Source organism: Rhipicephalus sanguineus, chromosome 5 (genome assembly GCF_013339695.2).
Source record: "Rhipicephalus sanguineus isolate Rsan-2018 chromosome 5, BIME_Rsan_1.4, whole genome shotgun sequence".
NCBI lineage: Eukaryota > Metazoa > Arthropoda > Arachnida > Ixodida > Ixodidae > Rhipicephalus > Rhipicephalus sanguineus.
Window position 1 is genome coordinate 191,778,404 of NC_051180.1, and position 22,847 is coordinate 191,801,250.

At 47.3% G+C, this 22,847-nt stretch overlaps 1 protein-coding gene across 1 annotated transcript in view; it reads left to right on the plus strand.

Moving 5' to 3' along the window:
* Positions 1-22,847, plus strand: part of LOC119394536 (talin-2) — a 612,547-nt gene that overhangs the window by 528,898 nt on the left and 60,802 nt on the right. The window contains exons 46-47 of the mRNA XM_037661859.2: positions 13,155-13,271; positions 22,271-22,456. Of these exons, the coding sequence (XP_037517787.1) occupies positions 13,155-13,271; positions 22,271-22,456 (303 nt within the window). The remainder of the gene's footprint in view (positions 1-13,154; positions 13,272-22,270; positions 22,457-22,847) is intronic.

Here is a 22,847-nt window from a genome sequence, read left to right on the forward strand (position 1 = left end):
TTAGACCAGCGCCTCCTCTATTTTTCAGTGCCTGGGCGAACGCTCTCCTCAGGCCGTCGAGCACGCGCTCTGTGTCCGCTCGCCGCTGCCGCGTGGTGGCACTGTGCAAGTAGACTATGGGAAGCTGGCGCTGAATGGCCGCGCGTATCGCGAAGCTCACGTATTCGTGTTTGCATCCGAGTTTAATTGCATTTGTGCTTCTTGCAGGCTTTCACAGGTACAGGGGGATGGAAAGAAACGCGAACATAGCGGCGCGCTGTTTTCATCACGCTCTAACCGTGGTGACAATAAAAAGATGCAAGATGGTCTTTTATTCTGTCATGCATGACTTCGTTGTTTCATCAATCATCTAGGCTATAACCACTTGAAAATAAATGCGAAACAGCAAAGAATGCAGATGCCGCATGTTCGCGTGTCTATCCATCCCTATATGAGCCATTCCTATATTCCGTAGGCAGTCTGTCAGCTAGGCCGTGTTGCCGGTTTGATACTTGCACTCAAGCTTGATAGTATTCGCGTTTTATTTTCTATTTCAGGCTATTGCAACCGCCCCAGTGCCTTAGTATGTCATACTCTTGTGTTCCACTCTGCAAATGGAGCTGAAAGAAATCGATCACGATTGTCTTTCTTTTTTTATGTCCCTTTATTGATAAAGAAAAAAGATCTCACGGGGTCCCTTACGCATTCATCTAAGACAACTGAAAGATGAAAGCCATCCTTCTTTTTCTTCTAGTCAATTTATTGAACATTTCCTGCCTCCCTTCGAGATATTTCTGCGCCTAACGTGGTTTTCTTACAGCCTCAAGGATCGGAAGCAGTGCAAGCTTTCTGCACATCAGCGGAGGCATGCACTGCCTCCGTGACCGGCCCATTTTGACCAAGCGAAGATGTAATATGACGACGTCACATGATGTGACGTCACGAGGATGTCACAAAAATTTAATATTTATTTTAATTTTAATAGCAACAAATTGTAATGCTATACGAAGTGAGGCTGGCAGCAAACTCTTTTGTATCCGATCTCACTTAACTCTACAAAAGGTTGATGTAAGAGCATACGGTGTTTCCAGGGAAAGATGGTCTTTCTGCAGTGTCTTCGCATTGAGAGCGCAGCACATAGCAGGATATACGAGCCGCCCGCTGATGGCTGCCGAGATAGCGCGCGCGACCGTGCCCATGGAATCAAAGTTCAGAAGTTGCTGCTCAATTGACAGCCCCCCCCCCCACCCGCCCCCCTCTCGCGTCTTTTCATGCTCGTTCAAGACGGGCGGGGCGTTTCCTCTATGCTTCGATGGCAGGCTTCCCGAGCGGAGTGGTGTTATCGCATGCGCCCTCCGAGCGACGGAGATGGGCTGCCTTGTTTGATATCTGCTTCAGCAACGTTCGTCGCACGCACTTGCGTGCTTTTGCCCAGGGTAGAACATACTATGCACAGAGATATGCTGTCAATTTGGACTTTATACGGGAGATGACGGCAAAAACTCGTCGAGAGTGTCCATATAGTTGCTATCGCAATAGAAAAGGACAGTAGTTCTCAAATTTCCTGATGCTTGTTTTATTGCGTGCAGAACGCTTTTTAGGCCACTTTTGCCGCACTAAACTGGTGTCCTGCGGAAAAGCATACTGAGATTTAGAAGGGGCTATTAGTACTAGCTGTCAGGGACACAGCACATTTTGTCCCTTAATTACTCATTTGTGCACGGGCCATGTAATTACGAGTACTAGTATGATCGCTGACGTCTAAAAAATTATTGGCAATCATTTGGAGCTGCTGTGTATGGCGTTTCTGCGGCCTTGAGAAACAATAGACAAAAGCATATGTCAGTTTTCTTTTTTCGCTACCCCCAGTTGCTCCTGCTTTATGAGTCTCCCAAATTTCCAGGTTGCCAGGTTCGCAGGTCCACATTAGAATTTCCAGTGCCTGTCAAATTATTTGACAGGTCCTGCAAATGCTAATGTGGACTTGGTCATTGTTCGCACTGACTTAATCATTGTTCGCACTTTGGGGTGGCTTAACACACTGCTTTTATTGAAATAGCAGTGTTCACGTGCACTGTGCACGAATTAGCTGGTGTTGAATGGTTTTTACGTATTTTTGTTTTCTTTTCTAAAAGTAAGCCTTCTTTGTTATACTGCTACAAATTTGGGATTTCGGGCTAAAAAATTCAGGTTTTTTTTCGCAACCTGCTCCAAAGTTGGATTCTTGTGCTCCAAAAGCAACATCTCACTGCTCCAAAAATTGCTCCAAATCCTATTTCCACTGTTGCACCCCTGGTCCTGGCCAGTCACAGGTATCACTGTCAGCTTCACCGAGGTCTAGTGAGCTGGCCCGGTTGCCGAGCCAGCCCACTAGACCTCGGTTGCCGAGCCAACGTGTCTTCGCCATAAGCTACTGTCAGACAGATGAACTTGGTAAGAAAGGAATCCGGTCACTGAAGCAATGGACCCGGGGACCCACTTGGTGCCACCCTGATAGTTCCGTGCATACACAGCATCGCCTGGATAAAAATGTCGAACATGTCGAGGACCATCACTAAAGTAATGCTGAAGGGATGAACAACCATGTGAAAATCTGGATGCAGACGGTCAATGGTTGATCGCAGTCGTCTCCCCATCAAAAGTTCAGCGGGAGACGACTCCCTGTAGTTGTACTAGATAAAATGTGCTGGCCCAGCAAGAAACGAGACAGCTTGGTGGACCAGTCTCCCTCCGACAACTTGCGCAGGACTTGTTTCGTCTCCTGAACCATCCTCTCTATCTGACCATTGGATGAGGGGTGATAGGGCGCGACTGTAATGTGCCGAATTTGGTTTCTGTTTGCAAACTCGGCGAATTCTTCTGACGTGAACGCAGTTCCATTGTCCGACACTAACACTTCGGGAGTGCCAAAGCGAGCAAACATCACCCGAAGTTCTTTAAGAACGGCTCTTGTCGTCATTGATTCCATCAGGGAAACTTCCAGCCACTTGGAATGAGTATCGACAAATAGCAGAAACACTTTTCCCTTGAAGGGACCGGCAAAAACTATGTGCAAACCTGACCAGGGGTTCTTAGTGAACTCCCTTGGGTGCACCGGTGCCTTACTGGGAGCTTGCCGAGTTTCTTGGCATACTTGGCAGCCAGCTACCTTGCGCTGTATGTGATTGTCGATGCCTGGCCACCACACGGTGCTGCGTGCAAGACCTTTCATCCGTACTACGCCTGGGTGCGTGGTGTGTAGGATGTCTAGGACCTGGGCCTGTGCAGAACTTGGAATCACAACACGAGATCCCCACAGCACACAATTTATGTAGGTGGACAGTTCGTTCTTCCTGGCCACAAAAGGACGGAATTCCTCGGGCACCTTCGCAGAAGGCCAACCGTGCAAAATCCAGTGGTGTACCCATGACAGAACATGGTCTGTACACGTCAATGCTGCGATCTTGGTACAATCTAGAGGAACTTCCGGCGCTGCTTCCAGCAGCAAAATGTCTCCCAACGGTGGCTCGTGCTCATCTCTGACAGGAAGCGGAAGGCGAATGAAAACATCGGCATGTGGCAACTTGGAGCCTGGTACGTACAAAAGTTCGTAGTTGTATGCAGAAAGTTGCAGGCTTCAGCGCAACATCTGAGGTGACAATATGGCAGGAACCGGCTTGGCTTGGTGCAGGAGGCCTAGCAATGGCTTATGGTCTGTCAAGAGTTGAAACTTCCAACCAAAAATATACTGGTGGAATTTCTGAACTCCGAATAGCAAAGCGAGAGCCTCCCGGTCTATCTGCGCATAGTTGCGCTCTGCTTTTGATAAGGTTCTCGAGGCGAAGACCACTGGTCTTTCAACACCGTCTTCACCCACTTGGCTCAGTACTGCCCCCAGCCCGCACGGAGATGCGTCACAGGCCAGCCTTATGGGACGTGTCACATCATAGTGTGCTAAGACGGCTGATGATTCCAGCAGGCTCTTGGCACTCTGGTATGCCTTCGCTTCCGTCTCAGTCCAACTCCATGCCTTGTCCTTGTCCAGGAGGCGGTGAAGTGGTTCCGACACATGTGACGCTCCTTTCAAGAAACGGCCATAAAAATTTAAGGCTCCCAAGAACGACTGCAGCTCCTTCTCGTTCTTCGGTTCCGGAGCTTGCTTGATGGCTTCCACTTTTTCACGCAAAGGACTTACTCCGTCCTTGTTGACACGGTACCCCAGGTACGTCACCTTGTCCTTGAATGCACACTTCTCAGCGTTCAGGCGAAGCCCGTCATCTTGGATACGCTGCAGCACCTTGTGCAGCCATTTGTCATGCTCAGCAACTGTTCTTCCACCAATTAGAATGTCATCCAGAAAGCTCTGAACCCCTTCCAGTCCGTTCAGTAGTCCTTCCATATAACGTTGAAAGATGGCTACGGCGACTGCCACACCAAACTGCAATCGTGTCACCTTGAACAGGCCCTTGTGAGTTGTCACGGCCTGCAGCATGGCGGTGTCCTCATCAACACAGAGTTGCTGATAAGCTTGATCCAAGTCCAGCCGAAAAAACACTGCACATCCTCCCATTCTTGCGAGCAGTTGCTCTGGAGTTGGAAGCGGATACGTCTCCCACTTGACGACTAGGTTGAGTGTTCCCTTGTAGTCCCTGCAAATTCTCATCTTTCCGTTCTTCTTCAGAATCGGGGCAATTGGCGTCGCCCAGCGAGAATGCTTAATGGGAACGTAAATGCCTTGCTCCACCAACTGTTCAATGGCTTCCTCCACCTTGGGCAGTAGCGCAAAAGGTACTTGCCGTGGCTTGTGATACTTGGGCGTGGCTTGCTCATCCACTAAGATCCGCACAGGAAGACCCCTGCTCTTGCCCAGCAGATTTTTCACGCTTGTCACCGCCTTGCTCGGTTTGCGTGCATCTGGTTGGACTTCTTGACTGGAACTCTGGTACCTTTCTGCTTGCAGAAATGACACACTGCAGAGCGAAAACCACAACTCGTAGCGTCGTGGTCACCATTGCAGCGGGAACACCGCCCGGCTCTTGACTCCTTGGAACGCTCTTGTTTACTGCCCGGCTTGTCTGCCTTTGGTGCTTGATCCATTCGATGTAACTCGGACGCAGCCGGCAACGCCCCCCTGATGGTTTCCGTTTGCCGCGTCTCATACTCGGCAGCGACGGCCTTTTCGTACGCCTTCTTGAAATCCAACGCAGTCTCGGACAGGAGACGCTGTTGCAGCCCTTCGTCACGAACGCCGCAAACTAGACGGTCGCGGAGCATGTCCTCCAGGGTGATGTTGAACTCGCAGTGCTCGGAGAGTCAGCGCAAGTCCGCAACAAAATCCGCGATACTTTCACCTGGCTGCTGACAGCGTTTGTGAAACGTGAAACGCTGTACGATCTCCGAAGGCGTTGGCGTGAAGTGGTGCGTGAGCTTGGAAACAATGTCCGCATACGGCGTCTCAGCTGGCGTCGCCGGCGAACACAACGTGCGAAGGATGGCGTACGTAGCCGGACCACAAACGCTGCACAGCACTGCCCATTGCTGCTGCTCCTCAACCACACCATTCGCCGTGAAATAGAACTGTAGGCGTTCGAGGTGTGTAGGCCAGGCTGCCGCGTTGTGAGGAGGCCCAGCCTCCTGACAACGCGGCAGCCTGGCCCAGCCGGCTGAGGAACACGTTTGAGACGCTAGGCTTAAGCTTCCGAAGCACCCTCGTTCGAAGCGTTGTCCGAAGCCATCTCGCTCTCCGTACTGCTGCCGACGCTCACCGTCGTTGCCTTGCCACTTGCTTTTGCAGCCGCCGTCGCTCACCATCGGTTCGTGAACTCGTCGCCAAATGTTATGTATGCATAACTGTAGTTTATTACCAGCTGACTTAGCTGGACAAGCGTTGCCAAACCAAGAGGAGGAATGAATAATTCGTCAGACACTACCAGGGTGTCTACCGAACGGGAAAACCGGGAATTCTCAGGGATTTTGGATAATCTGGAAGAACTCAGGGAAAACTCAGGGAAATTGTGCTCCCATCAGGGAAAATCCACAGTAACTTTATTGAAGGGGAACAAAAGTCGCGATAACGCTGGCTCGAAGTTTTGTGAACGCATTTTTCAAATCGAACGGCCGCTGAGGCTGCGGGGAAGGGGTGCACCTTGATGCTCTGTTCGCCTTCGGAGCGGGGGAGTTGAAGAGAATCCGGCTAATGCGTGGCATGCGGGAACCATGAACCACGGCACATCGTATCGTGCAATGTTGTCAGGATGTTCTGTGACTACGCCGTGTAGTTCTGTATTCGTTATCTTGCAAGCGATCGGGATCGTTCAGGAAGCGGATATCGTCGACAAGGCTAGTATCTTGCAAGCTATCCCGATCGGCGAGATAAAAGACAACGACGCTTGTTAGAGCTCACTCGCTCTGATCCCGAGCCTCAAAGATTATTTATGGCTCTGTGTAGAATAGAATAATTTTCCAGGCGAGAGTTAGCGTAAGTAACGGGCCCATTTACAGCAAGTAAAAGCTCTTTTTCTTTTTTTTTTCCCGGTGAGGGTGAGGGAACAACAACTTTTAGGCAGTCGACCGATATTTTTGGGGGCTCAAGCTCGCAATTATCAGCCACGCAACTGTTTATGTGGATGTCTTGCTACAAAGCCGAATTACAAAACTTTTCAGAGCCAAGGCATAGCGGCGACCGAAATTCGCGACACCGGCACGGGTCCCACTTGCTCGGTTTGGCGTGCGATGTTGGAAAAGAGTAACGTTTCCACCATAATCGGATGTGCCGTAATTCAGGCTGTTGCCGTGCTTTCATGCGATCTTAGCCCGCAGCTATATTGCTTTTTTTTTTTTTTTTTGCGATAGCATATATATATAGACACTAGGCGAAATTATTGCCTTCTCCACGACCTTTCTTAGCAAGTACAAATTGCGATTACATCACCGCACGTGTCGCACTCCATACGCGAGTGAAAGTGCGCGAGCGCTGCCGACGAACGGGGCTTAAGCAGAGATGAAATGAGCCGACCCTCTCGTTCGCGCGATGGGCACATGGAGCCGGAGGGTTGGGGAAGGGGGGGGGGGAGGGTGCGTGAGTCCGACAGGAAGTACGTATTTTGCACCAGCGGGTGTTGTCGCGTGTGCCGCGATATCTTTAGAGGCTATCAGCAGACGGCTCATATCTTTTTAGGTGTTCTGCTGTAATTGCAAAACTTCCGTTGAAGCCATGGCAGTGGCGGAACCAGAGGGGGGGGGGGTAGTGACGATCGCTCCCTCCCCCATCCAAAGCCAGCCCCCGCCCCCTCCCTTCAGTGCCTGTCGTCCACCTCTTTTGTCAGGCTGCTTGTCGAGTTAGCCCCCTTTGTCAGGTTGCTTTGCCTACCACTGCCCAAAAGGGGTAAAGAGAATCTTGTCCCTGCTCTCTACCTATCTCCTCATCTCTCTACCCTTTCCTGCTTCCCTATGCACATTTCTAACGAAGGCTTCTTAGGCGCCGGCATAATCTGGGCTGTTGTAATATGCGTGACCCACCAAAATGCACTGCTGCGGCGGTGGCTTCAGCCCATGTACTCCCCTTCCCCCCTACCCAATCGAGTGATAGACCCTCCCCCTCTCCTTTCCAATGTACGCACCTGAATCTGCCCCTGAGCCATAGATAGGTCACTTCCCTTACTGCAGTGGCTGTGTTTCCTGAAGGAGTGAGCTGCTAGCCTATACTCGTATAAAATTCCTATTTGTTGCTATCAGATTCATGATTTCGCTCTTGCGGTGAAATTCTGACTTTTTTTTTTCTAACGTGCGGTGGCTTTCAATGTTGCGCGTTCGTGGAGAGCAAATGGTTCGGCTGGGCAACATGATAGCAAAGGCATGGCACTGCTCTGAGCAACGCGCGAGGATTTGACAAGCCGCAGCAGTAGAATAAGTGCAATTCCACAGTACGTTAAACTTGCATTTGTTTCGTCTCTACACGTGACACTCTGGAAACGCATCTAATTGTGATTGCTCAACAGGCTCAACAAAATTGATTTTTTTTTCACGCAAAAAAAAAAAAAAAAAGGTTTTCATGTTGCCGTATTATCGAGCATTCTTGTGGCATTTTCAGCCTAAATTAATCCTTCAGTAACTATGCCTTACATGAAAGGTCGAATTTCAGTTTCGGTATAACGAAGTAAATTGCCGCTTTTACGAACTTCGCTATCTTGAGCTTTAACTGTACTCTGTACTATTAAAATGGGATTAAATCATATTTATTTTCTAACATGCGTACTAGAGAGTGACATCATTGAGTGACATGGTGTCTACCAATCTTGACATAAAACAATGTTTTGTTTCACAAAGGGAATTTTAGCAAAAAGACTCGGGAAAAACCTGGAAAACTCAGGGAATTTAGAAATGTCAACTCGGTAGACACCCTGCACTACTATCCACTCACTCCAAGGGCGGCGCCACGGGCGCTCATGGTTGTCGACCTTATTCACTGGTGAATACACAACAGCTAGTTAGCCCGGCATCTCGACACTTCTACCACTTTATTTGTGTTTCAATTTTCTGTGCTGAGGTATACTGATACTCAGCTTTTTGCATGTCACCTGAGCTTGGCAGAGAATCCCTGCAACCATGCAACGCATAATGGTCACGTGTGCTTGAAAGCCTGATTCAGGCCTTTTAATCAGCGACTCGAGTCCGGCCTGAGCTGGTGGCTTCAAGCATGAGTCGGGCAGGGCCCACAGCTTTCAAGTCGGCCCGCGCAGTGCTCTCCTACCTCCTACATGTAATTCGGATCGTGTTTTCATACCACGGTTGCAACTTGCAGACAGGAACAAGCAGGAAATATAGCCGTGAAGTGCACATTGCAGGAACAGTCAGCGATGTGGTATAGTTGCAGTAAGACAGCTGTCATACGCTGTGCTGATGGGTTTGCAAGAAGCTTACCCTGCGAGTCCAACCGGGAAGGGACGTGACGTACCTCCACCGCCACAGCGCTCAAAGACACTACGGCCGGGTTCACCGACTCCCCTATACGGCGCAGAAAAGGCACTCAAGGCAGGTTGTCAACAAAGACAGGTTTATTAACCCAAGATGTAGCACAGTGTGACAATCACAGGATTGCGGGCGGTACAGGGTAACTTCGTAAGACCGATCGAGTACGCTTGTCTGCGGCGGCTATCACACAAACGGAGCAGCCGAGCACACGGACAAGAGGTCGACTGCTAAGACAGCGCGTGAACCTCTCGTGGCAGGGCAGAGAGCATCTCGCAGCAGCGACCAAGTGCCAGACAGAAGCGAGAGGAAAGGGGGACGGGGAGCTGTCACTGGTGGCCACTGAGGACAGGCGTGGCACAGGGATGTATGCTAGCGCGATGTGCTGTGTGCACCACCCTGATGCCTCCACACTGGAAAAGGGCAAAGCATGGCTTGCGCCAGACAATAAGGCCTGGCGTCATAGCCCAGGCTGCCATGTTGCCATTTAATGGCAGTTCCTGGCGATTGAGCCACGCGGGGCTGGGACAATGCGCTAGCTGGGGAATGAGGCACCAAAGGTGAGTGCACTCTCGATTCCCACAACACAACACAGAAAAAGAAAGTCTTGTACTGCAAGAGCTTTGTCCTTTTTAACATTGGTTTGCGTGCATGTGATGTGAACATTCGTGGGACAGAAAACGCTCATGCAGCCCTGTAGACTCTTCATGTAACATTGTTTCATCAAGTGGCCGTCTGCCTGGTTTGTTTTGTTTTCTACTGTTGCGTTTCAGGAGCTTAAGGGACAGCTTTCAAGTCTGCTATGTAGAGTGCATATCTCTAAATTGCCTGCACGCTATTTACATGCTGAAAGAACCTAACAAGACATGAATTAAAGACTGCCGGAAGAGAAGCGCATGTGTAGTCTTCCTGCAAACAAAACAGGCGTGTTTGTGGCTGGTAGAGACAAGCTGGGCGTGCAAGGCACAAAACAAAAACAACTGGACCACACTTATTTGTGTATGTGGGGCTTTGGAAAGCCTCATTTTGTCCCTGTGAATGCACGTACCAGCGCCTGCATTCATTTAAAATTTACCCCTGCTTTCCTGCACTTTTTTGTCTACCTGGTTTTTCTGAGGTAGGATAGGGTCTGTGAAGTGTTCCACAAATGACGGCAGACAGCTTGCCAAAAGTGAAATAAAAAAGGCACACTTCTGACATGTCTCGGTACTGTAGGATTACGCATACAGGCGTCCGAGTTCAATACACCAGCCAGCAGCAGCAGCAGTGGCAACTACCTGAGGATCGGAAAGTATAGTACACTGCTTTTTCACTGGTCCACACACTAGAGAGCATATTCAATATTTTTGCTGTGGCACTCATTGCTTGGTGCCATAGTGCAGCTCGGCAGTTGTGGGCAAACCTTTTGCATAAGGGATGTAACAGATCCAAAGGTTGAATTTCTAAAAAGGCCCAGCCAATGGCTGCCAATTCAGGATGCGACGGGTTGCTTGCTGTCTCACATCCTTAATATATATACCGTGCCTCTTTTTCGTTGTTGTTGACATCGCGGACTTCACAATATGTCACAACGCGTGCATATGCGGTTTCCAGGGGAGTTTTGACAGCTCAATTAGGATGCAGTCGTGTAAGTCTGGAATGCTGTGACATTTTTGTTTTTCTTGAAATTTAATGCTGAATTGAGGTGATAAGTAGTGCCACTTTTCAAGTTAACTAAAGGTCGGAGCCTCCAAGAGGAGGGGCCCTGTCACGTTATTCACAACTGAATGGATTACATGTTGGTGACTGTGCAGAGGTTGATGAGAGAAATTAATAAGTGTGATTTGAAAAGCTCACGCTGAAAATGGAGCGCATAAATTTCAGAGCTCTGTGAGTGACCATGCCTTTGTGAGAGAGCAATCAAAGACTGGCCTTATTTTACATACACTGAGCTCCCCATACATAGCTGTGGTTAACTGACTAATCCAACTAAGCAAATGGCTGCACACAGTCAAGCTTTAACCCTTTGTATCCAATGGCCAGTTTAATTGTACAAGTAAAAATTTTTTTCCATGTATGCGATAACAGTGCAGTAGAAAGAGGGAATATCCTGAAAACTGGGAAAATTTAGCTTTTTGTCTAGCAGAAATAAATCAAGTGTCAAAATATCTGTATGCTGGGAACACCAGTTCACAAGGTCTATCTTTTGGGACGTTAAACCCCAGATATTATTATCACACAAGGTCTGTCATCATTATTCATGATGACAGATCAAACTTTGCCTGCAGATGGCTCTGTTTCAATGTGGTAATCATTGTCATCATGTCAGCTTATCCTGTGTTAACGTCTGTGTTATTTGTTTTTTTTTTTCTTACCTATTTTCTTTCCTTTTTCTTTCCCCCCTCCCCAATGTTTCCCCTTCCCAAATGAGCAGGCAGGCGTTGTGCCCCTTTAGGTGGCAGTTGTCAGCCTGTTCCCTTCCTATTTCCTCTGTGTCTTCGTGTTTTCTATGTATTCAAACCAAATAAATAAATAAATAATCAGCTTATCATAATCAATGCCTTCATTGCCATGTTCAACGCTTTCATCATTGTTCATGGGGCATTTGTTTGCTCTGCTTCAACATGTTCATCATCATGGTTCATTATCGCCGTAATCGTTCTGGTTATCCTCATGTTCAAGGTACCTTTGCTTGCCAACAGCTCTGCTTCATCGTCATTGTAGTCCATCTTCATCATCAACACGTTCATCGTGATGTTCAAATGGAAAGATTTTATCATCAGCCTCGTTCAAGGCCTGCTGGTGGCTCTGCTTCAACGCGTTCATCATCAGAGGTCTCCAAATCGCAATACTATTTACTTCTGCTAGGCAACTCGAAAATTATGGAGTGTATGTTTTCATCGCTCAGTCCACGTCTCGAATAAAACAAATGAATTCTACACTCAACTCCTGAAAGGCGCATTTAGTCCTATTGCAGATAACTTGTTGTGCAGAGCCGCTCTGCAGCGAAGCGTGTCCTACTACCATGCGCTGTTCTATCAACGTCTCGCAAAAACTCCGTATGCCTGGCATCCACAAACGCCGCAGCAACAACTCAAATAAAATAAAAAAAAGCTTTGGTCACTCACAGTGGAACAAAGGTTACATAAAAACAAGGCAAGCTTTTAGTTTTCACAAATAAAACAAAATAATTTTAAAAAATGGGTTTAAGGTGAACTTATAAAAAAAATGCACCCTGACGAGCGACTTAAAGAGCACGCCATTGTGCACTGTGCCATTGTCACCATTTGTTTACAGCATTTGTCTCCTGGAGGTGTTTTTATGAAATTCTGAAGCAATGCCAAAATCGATTTTAAAGCAAGGCATTGGCTAGTTTAATTGCACATGCTTGGACACAAAGTAGCATTGTGTGGCAGCTGGGCTTTGTGGTAAGCAATGTACAAATTGGCATAGTGTCAAATAATTCTGTTGTGGGGTTGGCTGAGGCCGGATTCCTCTGCAGGTGGCGGACACACTGGACATCGAAGGGCCGGCCTCCGATCAGGAAGAGGAGCTAATCTGCTTGCTCTCGCTCGACTAGTGCAGACAAATAAATGCATTGCTTTTCTCACTGGAAAAAAAGATATTGTGTCGACTCGGGTCATATGCACGGCACCATCCATGGGTGTCGAGCCATTGGAGCAGCACTGACACAAAAGGTCACCCTTGAAGTTTTGCTGCTTGCTGTGTGTATGCATGGCACGACAACGTGGCCCCTCTGAGTCATCCACTAACTCCTCGCCAGCTCGTGTTAACCTGCATTCCTCAGAGCTTGAAACCACCCAGGATAGATGAAAGTGTGTTCCCAATACTGTACTTGAATGCCAACAGCCATCTTGTGAAGGTGGTTGGGAAATGTGATATCGCTGCATCTGGCTTTGTACAAAACGCACTCGTAATGGGTTGTGTGCGGCACTTGCAAGGAGAAGACTCCTGCCTTTTCTCTGTGGTTCTGCACTACGCTGTGTCCACGGTATGAAAAGGGTTTCAACAAATCATTTCTTCTTAGATGCTCTTTTTAATTGAAGAAACTCATGTTTACCTTCTATTGAGCAAAAAATAACTCTCTTCTAATATCGTTCTTTCTTTCCGTTTCTTCAGTCAGTTTGATTTTTTGTTGTCATTTTGTTTTGGCAATTTCAGTTCACAAGCGTGCAGTAGCTATATTTTTAAAGTGTCATTACCCACCTGGTGATGATGTTTGTGCCCAGGTGATGGTGACTAATGTAACGTCGCTGCTCAAGACGGTGCGAGCTGTGGAGGACGAGCATGCACGTGGCACGCGGGCCCTGGAGTCCACTGTGGAGGCCATTTCACAGGAAGTTCGGGTGAGCCCACGATTTTGGCTAGACTGCAGGTTCATTTCACGCTGCATTTCAGCAGGGATGAAAGAACACTTGCGTACTTACATTTTGCTGCTCATTGAAAGTGGTCAAAATTAATTCAGTCTCGCACTGTCATAGTTAGATCATGCTTTTGGATTTTGAGAGCGCAGAACTTGATATGTAGGAGCATGAAGAACTGAAGTGCACAGGGTTCTCCGTTGGGTCTCACCCGAGTTGTAATGCAAGTACATCAGTGGTCCTCAGCCGGCAATATCAAATATGAACGAAGAAAACACAGCGCCGACCACAAGTAAAAATATCCCCTGTGGGAGCAGAAACGTCTTTTTAGGAATATATTTTTACTTTTGGTCGGCGCTGTGTTTCCTTCGTCCGTGTCTTTCCCCGGCCAGGCGGGTTTCCGCCAAACTCTCGACTTTTATATCAAATATGTACATACAAGCATATTGGACCCCCTACTTCCCTTTTTCGCTGAAAACCACAAGTTGTTGGGCGACCATGTCATGGACCCTTTCAACAATGATGGGAGTCAAGGTATCTCCTCAGAAGCTCAGAGGGGGGGGGGGGGCACGCCTATGGTGACAAGTAACATAAGCAAAGAACGGAGGAAAGAAGATGACTCTTAAGGGCTCGTTTTCTTTGTTAGACACAATATTAATGAGAACTAACAGACAATAACGCCAAGGAAAGTGTAGGGGGTGTTATCTGTAGTATTCAGAATATAAATGTGAAGAAAGTAAAGTGGACGAAAAGATAACTTGCCGCCGGCAGAGACCGAACCTGCGACCTTCGAATAACGCGTCCGATGCTCTACCACTGAGCTACGGTGGCAGTCATCCTCCCGTCCACTTTATGGGGTATATATGTGCATTTAAACCTTGGAGTGTTAGTCAGCGCCAATCGCAGCCATGGTGGCGAGTGTGGAACACTCTTTTTCTGCCTTTGTGGCGTCACGTAGCACGTGATCTTTTTACGAGCTGGCAGCTGACCAATAATCCCTCGCATACTACCTGAAGGCATCAAGTCTGCCAGAACGAGACCCTTGATATGAATGAAGGAAAGAAGATGACTCTTAAGGGCTCGTTTTCTTTGTTAGACACAATATTAATGAGAACTAACAGACAATAACGCCAAGGAAAGTGTAGGGGGTGTTATCTGTAGTATTTAGAATATAAATGTGAAGAAAGTAAAGTGGACGAAAAGATAACTTGCCGCCGGCAGAGACCGAACCTGCGACCTTCGAATAACGCGTCCGATGCTCTACCACTGAGCTACGGTGGCAGTCATCCTCCCGTCCACTTTATGGGGTATATATGTGCATTTAAACCTTGGAGTGTTAGTCAGCGCCAATCGCAGTCATGGTGGCGAGTGTGGAACACTCTTTTTCTGCCTTTGTGGCGTCACGTAGCACGTGATCTTTTTACGAGCTGGCAGCTGACCAATAATCCCTCGCATACTACCTGAAGGCATCAAGTCTGCTAGAACGAGACCCTTGATATGAATGAAGGAAAGAAGATGACTCTTAAGGGCTCGTTTTCTTTGTTAGACACAATATTAATGAGAACTAACAGACAATAACGCCAAGGAAAGTGTAGGGGGTGTTATCTGTAGTATTTAGAATATAAATGTGAAGAAAGTAAAGTGGACGAAAAGATAACTTGCCGCCGGCAGGGACCGGCGGCAAGTTATCTTTTCGTCCACTTTACTTTCTTCATATTTATATTCTAAATACTACAGATAACACCCCCTACACTTTCCTTGGCGTTATTGTCTGTTAGTTCTCATTAATAAGCAAAGAACAATCTTTAACAAATCCCAGGAAATGCTTGCAAGAGAAAAAGTTATTACTTTAATGAAACAGCGGCATGCATACAGAAATAAGAGCACACATGCAAACAAAGATCGTCAAAAGTAAAAGTGGTGATGTCATAGAAATGACGTGCTCACGAAGATAATCGTCACTGTAAGATGCCATGAAGCAGTGCAGATGAGCTGAATGTTGCTTAGTTTCAGAGATACAGTGATTACTGCTGAGGATACTACAACTCACTTGGGCTCGCAGGGGCATCTGCGTTTGGTGAGCGCCATCACCGCTGACCCGAGCGAACAGGGGGGTGGGGGGGGGTTGACCCCCTCCTACACTTAACCGTGCGTGGCCTTGCTGTGTCCGGGGAAAAGGGGATCCTGGGGGTTGAGCCGACGCCGGGTGCTTGAACCTTTAAGGCAGAGGCAACACACCACTTTGGCCTCGGCTTCACGTAGATGGCACCCTGGGGACCCCACCCCCTAGGGTCTCTCACTCACCCCACATCTTCGTCTTTCTTTCTTTCTTATATTTACTCTTTCCTCTTTCATCATCCTGTGATGCACTGCCAGGTATGACATTGCCGAAAAAGCAGGAGACAACACAGGGTGATGCGCAAACTAACAACTACTTATCTCGAGAATGGACAGACTTATGTACAAGAAAGAAAGGAGAAACACGAAAAAAGGGGGAAATTCAGTAATCAAAAAATGGTACATAAAAAAGAAAGCATATCAGTCTGTCAAGCAGTGCCAGTGACACGTGTCACGAGTTATGCATGCGGTAATGGGGTTGCCTTCAAAAAGTTAGTTTCTTTTTGAGAGAGGGCGATCGAGGGAGTGCTAACGCACCCTTCACTGATGTGCATACGGAACACTTTGGTAATTTCCCTCTCCGTCTGATCGAAAGAGCGGGCCAAAACTTTTGTGTTATCGCCGTGCACTTACATTCTGCACAGCCAAATAGCCAGGATGCGTTAAGAGTGGAACAGCGTAATTATGCTCTTCTCATTAAAGCACCTCCCGGTCTGGCCTATGTATTACAGGAAAGGGGAATGCCATACACAGCGCCCTCTAAGCATTCTATAAATTTGTTTTTGTGCTTAACACTGCAGCCAGTTTCCTTCCTTCTACTTTCATATTTATTGACTCTATTGCAAAGCCCTTTTAGCTTGTTTGGCACTGAAAAAACAACATGTACATCAAACTTCAACATTACTTTCTTACTTCTATGAGAGAAAAAAGGGATATAAGGGATGACAAGCGGTCTTTCCAAGTCCCCACTAGGCTTCAATGTTTGTCCCTTCTTATCATTGGCGACGATTGCAAGGACCTTTTCAGTAACTGAGCAAATAACCTTATCCTTTTTTAACCTGATAATCTGTGCTTCTAGGCTGGCCGTGTGAGAGCAAGACTTCTTGATAGCTTGCTGCACACAAAGCAGAGCTACTTCTCTTTTTACCAGTTTTGACTGCCCAGAATCGAACCTAAGTAGTTCTTTATCTGCCCTAGGATTATATGCCAGCACATATGATGCTTGTTCAAAATTATTTTAACGTCGAGGAACTGTCAAGCACTCTCACCATTCCTTGTATCAAAATCTCTGACGAACGCGATCGGCCCAGGTTACAAGGTAACGAAGATGGGAAGCGGCGATCTTCTTCTTGAGGTTTGCGACAAGCTCCAATACGACACACTATCGACACTGGTGTCCTTTGGGGATATTGCAGTATCAGTGGGCCCACACAGGTCAATGAACATAGTGCGTGGCGTTGTTTCGGAAGGCTGAGCGAAAGCAAACTCCTAGAAGGATGGCAAGATCACAACGTTGTTGAGGTACAAAGAATAATGATCAGGCGTGACGACAAACAAATTCCAATCAAGCACATTTTATTTTCGGAACCAACAACCTACCCGACTCCATTGAACTGGTTTTTGTAAGCTCAAGGGTCGCAAAGCTGCAGAGGGCGCGCTATACTTGCGCAAAATGTGTATCCAATGAACACTCGTCTGACACCTGCACTTCAGCAACCCGCTGTGCAAACTGTGGACCACCGCGCCTACTCACGATCATGCCCCTCGTGGAATAAAGAGAGAAGTAATAGTAGAGCTCAAAGTCAATCTGACGTTCCAAGAGGCGTGCAAGTGTTTTGCTCTGCATAACCAGTCCTGTCCTTCTTTCGCCGATGTGATGCACCAGGGCATTGTGCCATCAGCAGCCCGTGCTGCTCCGCCACCTCCCAAAGAGCAGACTCCCAGCTCTGCTAGACCCACTGCAAGTGCAGTCAGGCCTGAAGCTGCCACGAACGTGCATGCTGAGCGGGCACTATCCACCACCTCAGAAGAGGATACAAGTAACTCGACTCCAGCATCTCAGACGCCAAAGGAACACCACAGCTCCTCGGAACACACCAAAACAGAAAAAGCCCACATTAAAGGGCCCGGAAAAGGCTCCGTAACCTAAGGCAACACTTTTTGTACACACAGCGCCAAACTACATTAATATGGACACACAAAGTCTACAATACAACGTCAGAGGACTGCTTAGAAACTTTAACGGTGTCCAAGAACTTATACACAAACATTCATCAAAAGTGCTGTCGAAGAAATACACTTAAAATCTAAACATACCGACTGTCTACGCCATTATATTATTTTTCGAAAGGACCGGGATGATGCTGTGGCGTCATCTGATGGTGTAGTTGTTATAGTTAATCAAGCAATAGCCTGTACACATTTACCACTTCAAACATCCCTTGAAGCAGTGGCTGTTCGAGTCGTTCTTTTAAATAAACTCGTCACCATTTGCTTTCTTTGCGTACCTCCACACTACCAAATGCATAAATACGGATTCCAGTCCTTAGTAGATGAACTACCGAGCCTTATCTGGTCCTTGGAGACTTCAATGCACATAGCAGTCAATGAGGTGATTCTCGCTGCGATGCGCGAGGTCGTCCAATTGAACAGTTCCTTTTCTCTTCCATCACATCGCTTGAATCGGAAAGACACAACATATAGCCTCGCCAACAAAACTTACTCGTCCATAGATCTTGACATTACATCTCCATCCCTTCTACCCCTACTTAAATGTAAAGTTATTGGGAATCCTTATGGATGTGACCACTTTCCAATGGTTGTGAGCACACCAATAACAAATGAATGTCCACCACAGGTTCCCAAATGGCAGATTGACATAGCCAATTGGGAACAGTTTCAGAAAGTTGCACTCTTATCTGAACATGTATGCTTTGAGCATGGATGCAGCTGTAGGCTACTTTACAGCTTTTTTGATTAATGCTGTAACCAAATGTGTGCCACAAACAAGTGGACTGTCTGGCAAACGACGTGTCCCATGGTGGATCAGTGAGTGCCGAAATGCGCGCAAGAAACAAAACAAAGCATAGGGTTGCTTCAGAACTCTCCAACAGCGGAGAAGCTTGCAGATTTTAAGAACATAAAGTCCCAAGGCAGGAGAACGTGCCGACAAGCTAGAAGGGAGAGTTGGCAGAAGTTTTTATCAGGCATCAATTCATATACACATGAGGGTAAAGTCTGGAACATGTTTAGTAGGATAGCAGGACGACAAGCATATTCACTGCCTCTAGTAAACACACAAAGTGATAGTTTGGAAGACCAAGCGATCTTCCTAGGCACACATTTTGAACAAATGTCCAGCTCATCGCACTATTCCGAGGCTTTCCAACGCTACAACACAAGAATAGAAAAACTGAAATTAGAGCACAAATGTACGAAATACGAGGTGTACAACGAACCTTTCTCCTTAGCTGAGCTGCAGTCATCGCTAAACTGCTGCAATAAATCCGGCCCAGGCTCTGACCGTGTAGTATACGAAATGTTGAACCACCTACCGTCTGAAACTCAAGATTTCCTCCTTTCCCTGTACAATGTTGTATGGTCTTCCGGCGAGATCCCCTCTGCCTGCAAAGAGGTCATTATTATCTGATTCTAAAACAGGGCAAGGACCCATCCTCAGTTTCCAGAGACAGGCCTAACTAGTTGTCTCAGCAAGGCTTTAGAAAAGATGATAAATCGCCGGCTGCCACATTTCCTTGAAACAAACAAATCACTTGACCCATACCAGTGCGGTTTTCAGGAGGGTCGATTTACCTCTATCCATCCGATACGTATTGAGGCACACATTCGTGACACTTTTGTCCATAAGCAATTCTTTCCTTCGGTGTTCCTCGATATGGAAAAGGCATATGACACCACATGGCGCATTGACATACCGGGACACCTCTCTCACTTATGTGAACGAGGTGGGATGCTGACCATAATCAAAAGTTACTTGTCCAATCACATGTTCCGTGTCCTAGTGGGAAATGTTTTGTCCCAACCATTTGTCCAGGATCGCCGCAAGGTGGTGTCCCGAGTTGCACGATTTTTATTATAAAAATGAATTCACTGCGTCTGTACATCCCGCGCAGTATGTTTTATTGCACATATGTCAATGAGTGCAGATCGGTATTAAATCGTGTAACCTTTCAATGTGTGAGCGGCAGGTTCAGCTTGGTTTGAACTAGGTGTCTAAATGGGCAGACGAAAACGGGCTCAGACTGAATCCACAAAAAAAGCACTTGCGTCTTATTCTCCAGAAAGAGAGGCCTGATCCAGACATTGACCTACATGGTCAACGTCTGTCTGTAAAAACGGAGCATGAATTCTTAGGCCTAATCCTAGACACGAAGCTTACCTTCATATCACACATGAAGTATTTAAAAAACAAGTGCAGTAAAACAATGAATATTCTAAAAGTGTTGTCACGCACTACGTGGGGTAGTGACAAGAAGTGTCTGATAAATCTGTATAAAAGCCTCATACGCATGCGCCTAGATAATGGGGCGACACAAAGTCTGCGACACCAAGCACCTTGAAGATGCTCAACCCTGTCCACCATTTAGGCGCTCGTCTTTCTACGGGTGCTTTTCGTACGAGCCCCGTAGAAAGCTTCTACATTGGATCAAACAAGTGGTCGCTCCACCTGCAGAGATCCTACATTTCCTTTGTATATATTGGCGAAGTGAACGCAAACAAGGAATACCTCTCACACTCCACAATCAATGATTTGTCCACTTTTGCCCTTTTTCACAACCGTCGTGTCGTGAGACAGCTCTACGCAATTCGCGTGAGGGGCCTAGCTGAAGAAATGGGTGTGCCACTTCTTGAACGCCGTTTGGCGGCTCCCACTGCAAATCTCCCGCCATAGCAGTGGCAGCTCATAGACTGTGATGTATCCTTCATGGAAGTTACGAAACACGTGCCTATTGTATATTACATACGTGCTTCCTTGAACTGCAGCACAAATACACTTTTCCTGAATTCTTTACAAATGCCTCACACATCTGTGTCCTACGCAGCGGTCGGTCCATGTTCTTCAGATGTCGGCATTCTGCACCCTAATACAAGCATCTTCACAGCAGAGGCTTATGCTATATTTGCGGCCGTTAAGCACATCAAAGAATTAAACACAGAAAGTGCAGTGATATACACCGATTTCCTAAGCGTGGTGAAAGCTTTAAAAACTCCGAAAAAAAACACAGAAATCCTGTTCTTGTCTCGCTATACTCACTGTTATGCATGATTTACATACTCAAACGGCATGTTGTAGTGTGCTGGGCACAAGGGCACCGCGAGGTCCAAGAAAATAGGTTGGCAGACCAGCTAGCTGCATCTGTCCACGAAAATGCTGCCGATACATCCATAGCAGTCCCCGCACTAGACCTAAAACAAAAGCTCAGGGCTTATTGGCAGCACTCATGGGATAGGTAAACTTGGCGTTATCAGGCCGCATCTTGCGAATTGGTATCGAAGTCCCGCCGCACAGAAGTAACACTTACCAGGCTAAGAACAGGACACAGCACACATGCATACCTGGTGGTGATCCACCCATGTGTTATAAACGGGGTGAAGCACTTACCGTGCTTCACATTCTGATCCGGTGCAGAGACGCTGTTAGAAGACACTTGTCAATGCCCTACCAACAGAGAATGCATCCATCGGAACCGCTTTTTAAATATCAATCATTGCTTGTGCTTTTAAGAGAAGTGCATAGTTTTCACGTCATATTCCCAGGCACTCCTAGCATGACCTCCGAAAAGAGGTTGCCGCTGCTGTAGCTACATTACAGAAAGCACCTGCCTCCCGGCCTTTGGCCTCATTCGTGCTATGTACCATCTTTCACTTGTAGATATCATGCTCACTGGGCATTCATTCCACAACCATATCACTGGTCAGTGCCATAACTCTATTATCATCATCAGCCTGTCTACGACCACTGCAGGGCAAAGGCCTCTCCCATGTTCCGCCAATCAACCCGGTCCTGTGCTTTCTGCTGCCACGTTATACCTACAAACTTCTTAATCTCATCTACCCACCTAATTTTCTGTCTCCCCCTCACGCGCTTGCCATCTCTTGGAATCCAGTCAGTTACCCTTAATGACCACCGGTTATCCTGCCGACGTGCTACGTGCCCGGCCCATGTCCATTTCTCTATACTCTATATCTTTTACGCTCCTATAGAGGACGTGATTTTAGGCCTCTATACAGCCATAATACATCCTGCCATCCACCACATATGAAGACATGGCACTCTATGGCCAACCCTGGCGCTTGCGCCACACAAATCCACTAGTCATCAATCTGGGTCATCATTGACTTTTGTGAGTGCAACCCGAGTCTACCCACTCAGTGTGGCCACCTTAGCACCATGTTTATGAAGGAAATTCTTTGTGCCTTTGAATGACAGTGAAGGTCAGCCACTAGTGCTAATCAAGGCGAGATGATGACGTGCTTGAGCATAGCCCACTTGCAGAGACACGGAGGACAGGACAAGCAATTTATCCCTGCTTGATTGCTCTTTGTTGAATGCACCTGAAGTTTACTTGAATTTCCTGAATATCCAAGTTATATACGTTGTGGCATTCTGATCCCTCAGTCATGTTGTAAACTTACTTTTTGGGCAGAAACCACTGAGTGGCACATGGTTTTGTCTTGTAGAATATGTCAAGTTGCTGCCTGCCTGCATAATCCAGAGGCTTGTATGCAAGATACGGGTAAACAAAGCCTAAAGACAGACGCACTGCATGCATATTATGCAAAATTTGAATTTATTACTCGATTGTTGTTGTTTGGGTTCGTATGAAGTAAAATGGAACTTGCAGGCATTTGACTCGAGTGAGCCACCGTTGCGGCAGGCTGGTCCCGAAGACCTGGTGCGTGCGACACAGCCTGTCACCCTGGCCACTGCCAAGGCCGTGGCAGCTGGCAACAGCGGACAGCAGGGAGACATCATAGTGGCCGCCAACATGGGCCGAAAGGCCATCTTTGACCTCCTCTCAGTCACCAAGGTGCTTGTCCATCCATTTGGTCCTGGGTGCCTATGTTTGCACCCAGCTGTGTTGCCAGAACCACAACTACATGCCCGTGCATGTAGCAGACATTGAACCACATAAATGCAAGCAGCACAGCTGGTGAACACATCTTTACTTCATACAGTGAAACCTCGTTAATACGTACCTGCCGGGAACGCGGCATAACTACGCACTAAACGGTAGTACGCATTAAACACCAAGTACAAATTTGCATCTCCTAGCGTACGCCATCGCCGCCAGCAAATAAATAGAGTGCCACAGCAAATATTGCCTAAAGTACCCACCGCAAAGCCTTTTCTTCCTTTTTGCCAAAGTGGAGAAAAGATCCTGGCACACTCGCACGACCGCCCGATAACGCGTAGTGGCG